Source organism: Rutilus rutilus (genome assembly GCF_951802725.1).
Source record: "Rutilus rutilus genome assembly, chromosome: 17".
Lineage (NCBI taxonomy): Eukaryota > Metazoa > Chordata > Actinopteri > Cypriniformes > Leuciscidae > Rutilus > Rutilus rutilus.
The window spans coordinates 20,900,175-20,906,932 of NC_140230.1; the positions used below are offsets into that span (position 1 = coordinate 20,900,175).

The following is a 6,758-nucleotide window of genomic DNA, read 5'->3' on the forward strand; positions in this document are numbered from 1 at the left end:
TAATACAAATAAATATAATTGAAAAGGTTTATTATAACACCATTAAGGTCCTATATAGCACTTTCAAAGCATGGTTCTTTATGAAACCTTATAAAAAGGGTTCTATTTAGCACCAAAAAGGGTTCTGCTATTGTTACAAGTCGAAGAACCCTAATTTGGTACTGTTTAGAACCATTTTTTATGATCCCATGTCACCCATATACCAGTTAGTCTCAAACAAAACTGTTGCTGCTTGTCATGCTGTCTTTATGTCCATTTTGTTGTATTGGTGTTGTAATATATATGCCCCTCATATTTTTAATGTTATTTTGTCACTCGCTGTCCTGTGTGTTAGGCCTAGGCTATATTTAAAATGGTTTTATGTAAATTATCACCAAGACTTGTTGAGAAACGCAATTAGTACAAAAATGGTCGAATGACAAATGTAGGCTACTTGACTTTTTTGTGGTGTAGTAGGCTATGAAAGCGCTAAATGCCTCATTCGTAGTTACAGACGCCTTTGCGAATCAGTTCGAATAAATAATTTAAAAGAACCGGTTCAAAAGAACAATTCGCGAATCGGACATCAGATAACGGAGAGGCGGATCCTTGAGAGAGCAGGGCTTCATAAACCTCCTCTCGCTGTTTTTCCAATGGGGTACGAGTCAGCCTTGTGACTGAGCTACAGGTCGTTCTCTCCGCTATCCTGGACTGTGTGTGAAACAATAACTGCATTCACTATGTTATGCCACATAACTCGTCCGGACTCGGTGGTTCTGGAAGTGGAGGTGGACCCAAAAGCAAACGGAGAGGACATTCTCAATAAGGTGAGTGTCTAGAATTAACGAGTTTAGGTTGCGATAGTTATTCAATCATTACATAAATACATTTGTACTAGGACTCATTAGCATCATATAGCGTATAGAAAGAAAAAGTAATCATTGCCATGGCAAATTAGCCTACTGTATAAAACTCTTCTTCTTTTTTTGCTTTATCAATGTTTCATCAGTTGTTTAAAAAAATAATTACGTTTATTGTTTTAAATAGTTATTTTCCATTATAAATTATTTGAACTACTGGAATATTTTGGCTGTTATTACTATAGTATTTAGTATTTTAGAAAACTCTATACACAATTTTTTTTTAGTTACTTATAACCTAACTACACAACTTTTTGTCATTCTTATGTTTCAGCAAATTACTATAAAAGCAGGTGTTCTCTCATACCACATTACCACTTCAAAAGTCCCTCTTATGTAATACTTTTGTCTTTCTAAAGGAGGAGGGGTGCAAAGAGCCCAAGTCCCAGCATTCTTCGGTTAAAAGCACACACTTATGCATGACAAAAAAAAAAAATGACCATGGTTTTGTTTTTAATTTACAGATATGCCGGAAAATGGGAATCATAGAGGTGGATTATTTTGGACTTCAGTTCACCGGTGCAAAGGGAGAGATTTTATGGATGAATCTCAGAAACAGGATTTCTCAACAAGTGGACTGCCTGTCTCCCTGCAGACTGAGGCTGCGAGTGAAGTTCTTTGTGGAGCCGCATCTAATCCTGCAAGAGCAAACCAGGTGAAACTCCTCCTAAGTGAATATAAGTTGCAATATTTTATCATAGTGCTCAGAGTTTGTGCAAATCTGCGCAAAACAGTATTTTTCCTTTTTTGAAAAAACAGGATCCCTCTGTGGCTGCAGAATCTTTGAGGTTTCACATTTTTGCTCAGTCTGGAGAACTTGAGGCACGTGGATAACAGTTCTGTTTTTTTAGTTGTTTTTCTCATGAGCTCAAACAGGAAGCAGCTGCTTAAAGTGACAGCATATCAAAATTCTGTTTGCCTCTGCGGTTTTGTGCTATTACCTTTGTCCCATATCTCCATACATCTTTTTATATATCTTTCTGGCTCTGTGGCAGGGAGTTGCCAGTGTTCATGTTTGCACTTGAAACTGGCACTCTTTCAGTTAGGGAGTGCCTCATGTAGGCCTGCTGAGATAAATAATATTTCTCTGGAGGGTTTTTACAGATGTTTCTTAAAGTTTAAGAAAAGTGAAGCTGTTCGGTCATGTCTGACGTCTGACACGTCTGTTGGTGGGGGTGGGGAGGTGTCAGTTTGTCTGATTCTGAGTTGAAACATGTTGTAATGTGATTCTGCCTCTTACATAATCTTATACAATGGTGGGACAAGATCCAGCGCCCTCTCCATCAGCCTTTGTTAGTCTTTCTCAGTCTTTAAATCCATGATAATGACAACAGATTATGGTGGAGGCTGTGTGCTTGATTGTTTTATATTGAAATACATATTGGCTAATATACTATTTGTCTTTTTGTGATGCAATATCCATTGTAGTAAATACACCAATTGCCAATAGGTTTGATCTGCATTAGTGCCAGAAATGAATTACTAAATCAAGAATAAATTACAAAATGTATACTATTTCTACAAGTGATTTATATCAAGTTGTAAAAAATATGTGCCAGAAATCCCAACTCTGCTTTTGTTACCTCAGTTCACTGGGTTTAGACCGCTGAGTAAACCTGGCTCCAAGCCAGCTCATTTTTTAGATAATATCAGTGGGCTGACAGTGCATGAAAGTTAGAGAGATACAACTAGGCTGTATATTATAGTGTGACGATTGAAAAACGGTTCAATATTCATGGTATTTACACAAACAAGTATCTCAGTTAACCATGTAAAGCCTAAATAATAGTGGATGGAACAGTTTATTGAAACTTTAGACAAAATATAAAACAAAAAAAGTTATGTTTTGTATCATATTTGATAAAGCAGGCTTTTGTGGCCCATATAGTATATGGCATAGTGAGAATATGGTGCTCATACCCGAGGAGGAAAAAACATCAGTTTTATTCAGAGGTCCAAACTGACCAAAAATGTGAGCAGATGATATTATTTAAATGGCCAAAAAGTCAAATGAAATTCAGATTTCTTGTAATGTAATTCAATGAGATTATTTATTACAGCACAACAGACTACTTCCATAAAATTCATATAAATCCATTTTAACATGATTTTTCAAAAAAAAAAAATTCAAGTTGCTTCAGTCAAGTAAATGTTCATCTTTAATATTATTAACATTATAAAAGTTATCCTTACGAGGCCTTTTACTTGCTAAAAAGTATGAACTATCAAGCAGAGTGCAAAAAAGCACATAGAATATTGTATAAAATGTTTTTTTCAGCAAAGTTTTGATCATGTTGATAATTTAGAGGCCTTAGAAATTCAGGCACTTAAAAAGTGCACTAAAGAAAACTGTACCGATGATTCATGATTCAGCACATTTCAGTCAGAAGCTGTTGCTTGCTTTATGATTATGTCCACATTTCTAGGGTTTCAGCCAAATTGGACAATTTTTGCCTTTTTTCTTGCCTTTTTGTCTCTATTCTATACATCATTTATCATATGAAAACAATTTAGGTAAATAATATACATTCGTGTGCAAGACTTGATTAATGTGCTTCTGGTTCCTCATTCAATAGACTTCAGTGTTTTGTTGCAAAATGTAGATTTATTCAATGTTTTAATGTATTTTTCTGTTACTTTGCAGACATTTGTTTCTGATGCATGTGAAGGAGGAGCTTTTCAAAGGAAGCTTGCGATTGGACGCAGAGCAGGCGATCAAGCTCTGTGCACTACTGGCTCAGGCAGAGTTTGGAGATTACAACCAAAACACAGCCAAATACTGCTACTCACAGATCTATGGTCAAGAACCCAGCCATGACACCATCAACAAGTAAGAACACTGGGAAGTGAATATTCTCAGTCAGAATAACATTTGTTCTTCCTCCAAACAACACTAGTTCTTTCTCTGAATGCAGTAGAAAAAAAAGGAAGTGATTCAGATAGTTTTGTGTAATAACAGTGCTGTCTTTCATGTTTTTACAGTATTTGTTTGAGGCATAAGGCATTGGAGGGTGTAAGTCAGGCTTCAGCAGAATATCAAGCCCTGCAGCTGGTTTCCTCCCTCAACTACTATGGCGTGGAGTGGCACTCCGCGCGTGACTCTGAGGGACAGGAGCTGCTCATCGGGGTCGGACCAGAGGGCCTGTTTGTCTGCAAAACAGATTTCACCACTATTGAAAGGTACGACAAATATAAGAAATATTAGTTAAGTATAGGTCATTTAAAGATTTAAAATAAATGTTTCTATACCATGATTTCTGATTCAAAATCTGAATCGAATCTTTTTTCCCCAGAATCGTATACCCAGTCATTCAAATGGCCACTCAGTCTGGAAGGAATGTGTATGTGACCATCACAAAGGACAGTGGGGACAGTATGGTTCTCCTTTTTAAGTTCATCAGTCCTTGTGCCGCCAATGGACTATATCGCGCTATCACGGAGATTCATTCCTTCTATAGGTGAATACTGTTATAATTCTATTAGACTTGCTAGAGTAAAGGGATTTTCATTTTTGGATGAAATAAACCTTTAAGCGTTTAATGTTTCTGTTCATTCTGTTCAACCAGGGTTGTTCTAGTTTTGAATTTCGAATTTTTTTCTATTTTGTTTTTAAATTAGCATTTTCACTTTAGTTTTTGTTGGTATTCACTCTGTGAAAGTTTATTCTAGTTTTATTTTATTTATTTTAAATTAAGTTTTAGCATTTTTGTTGTAGCATGTTTTTTTTTTTTTTTGAGTCATAGAAAACAGAAAAATTTCCCAGTTAAGCTACTTTTTAATTTTATTTCAATAAACAAAAATATTTTAATGTTATTTAATTTTAGTTATTGCTAACAATAATTCAACTGTGTTTAATTACTGAATTTGCTTCAATTTTGAACTTGATGTAAGGAAGCAATACCTAAACTTTATGGGCTCCGTTAATGATCAATACATATTGTACATTTTTAGAACAATAAAACAACATTAAAACAATTTAATACCCATGTTTTATTTAACACATTTTGAACTTAACTCTTCAGGTGTGACACTGTAATGAGCACGGTGAAGATGCAATATAGCCGTGACTTCAAGGGTCACCTGGCCTCCCTCTTCCTCAATGAAAGCATTGACCTTGGTAAAAGGTACATCTTTGACATTCAGCGCACATCCAAAGAAGTGTATGACCGTGCCCGGCGAGCCCTGTTCAATGCAGGGATGGCTGTGAATGGATGTGGGAGCCCAAGAGACAGTTACAGTCACTCGCCGCTGAGACAGATAAAAGTTGAAAGGGAAAAGCGAATGTGTGTCGGCTGCAGAGAAACTCACATTCTCAAGGAGAAGCTCCAAATGCTACAAGATGCCCTGACCTGCGCTCTGTGCTGCGAACAGGAGATCAATGCTGCTTTCTGTCCTTGTGGACACATGTTCTGCTGCTATAAGTGTGCCAGCCAACTTCAGGTGATTATTGCATCATTACTATATATATATATATATATATATATAGCATATTCAACAGTCATGACAATATAAAATCAAAGTGTGATTTTCTCATGCTTAGGAATCGTCATCTAAATTGACCAGTTAAGTTAATGATTAAGAGAACTTGCACTATTAGGTTTACATAACCTCTGGTTACCCTCTTGGCATATTTCTCGACATGTGTCATCGACCATTAGCGGCTGTTCAGGCTGAAGATCTTGATAATCAGACATTTTCGTTACGCAGCAGTCCTATGACCTTTTGAATTTGACATTCTGACATCACAGAAGTGTTATATCAGTTCAGTAAAACTGGCACATCACCCAACTGCATAATTAACAAGAACAATAAAGAAAATATATAGAGGTGACATTCGTGATATTTTACCTTCTTTCCTCTCTTATCAGTGTTGCCCAGTTTGCCGCTCAGAAGTGGACCGTGTTCAGCATGTCTATTTACCCACCTGTGCCAGTCTACTTGGCCTGGCAGAGGCAAAAACCACTACCTTCAGTGTGCCCAGCGGGACTGCCATCTCAGAGGATTGTGCCAATAAAGAACACACCTGCCAGCTGTAGGATGGAGAACATCTACACATGGACACTATTGGCCACAGACTATTTTAAAAATACAGAAGAAATGTTAGGAGAAACTATTTAGTGGTTCTATTAAGTAAGCTGAACTGCACAGAGTGAGGCTTGCTATCCAGAAGTACCTCAAAAAATTCTGACTACTGCTAATCATACTGTTATTTTTCATAGTGTGCACATTACAGGCCTAAAAATGAATAAACCGTTTACACTGGAGGCAACTGTTGTGCACGGTACACAGTAACATTTCCTATGATTGTTTTATGTACTGTATCAGAATGCACAAGTCAATACAAATGTAGTTGTTAACACTCCACATCATCAACTATATTCTTTATCAGAAAGGATTTTTAAAGGTTTATTTTATATTTGTCTTTGTTTGTGTTTGTGTATGCAGTTTTATTGTACAAATATTTCGAACAATATATTTCATTTAATTACATGAAATGGGTTTCTTTCTAGTGCTACTGCAGTATTCACAAAATAAGCCTTTAATGCACTATATTACAAAAAGGTCTAAATAACAAAGAGTTATGTCCTCTTTTATACTGCATGTATTTCATCCGTATCCAAATAGAATAAAGAGCTTTTACACACCTTTTAATACCTGCCTGGTATTATTATATTTGTTTTGTTTAATTAATTCTAGTATAGATTAATTCTCCAGTATACAGTAATATATTACACCTTTCCATGTGTACCCCTTGGTCATGCAAACTGTAATACTATAGTCAAACTCACAAACTCAGACTTTTTCTCTTGATCCACTCACTCATATTTAGCTGTATTATATTTTTTTGTAAATATAAAA

General features: G+C 36.0%; 1 protein-coding gene across 1 annotated transcript; it reads left to right on the forward strand.

Annotated features, from left to right (window-relative positions):
* The first annotated feature begins 553 nt into the window (after positions 1-553).
* Positions 554-6,551, forward strand: mylipb (myosin regulatory light chain interacting protein b). Its single transcript, XM_084386009.1, has 7 exons — positions 554-806; positions 1,364-1,554; positions 3,544-3,729; positions 3,882-4,079; positions 4,193-4,357; positions 4,922-5,339; positions 5,768-6,551. The coding sequence occupies exons 1-7, from the start codon at positions 720-722 to the stop codon at positions 5,933-5,935; spliced, it is 1,413 nt and encodes a 470-aa protein (XP_084242135.1). The 5' UTR covers positions 554-719; the 3' UTR covers positions 5,936-6,551.
* Positions 6,552-6,758: the final 207 nt, after the last annotated feature.

Excerpts from the sequence above, each read along its gene's own strand:
- mylipb (XM_084386009.1), top strand. The coding sequence starts at position 720 with ATGTTATGCCACATAACTCGTCCGGACTCGGTGGTTCTGGAAGTGGAG. Across the intron at positions 4,080-4,192 it reads GATTTCACCACTATTGAAAG|AATCGTATACCCAGTCATTC; the intron begins GTACGACAAATA and ends TTTTTTCCCCAG. Across the intron at positions 4,358-4,921 it reads GAGATTCATTCCTTCTATAG|GTGTGACACTGTAATGAGCA; the intron begins GTGAATACTGTT and ends TTAACTCTTCAG.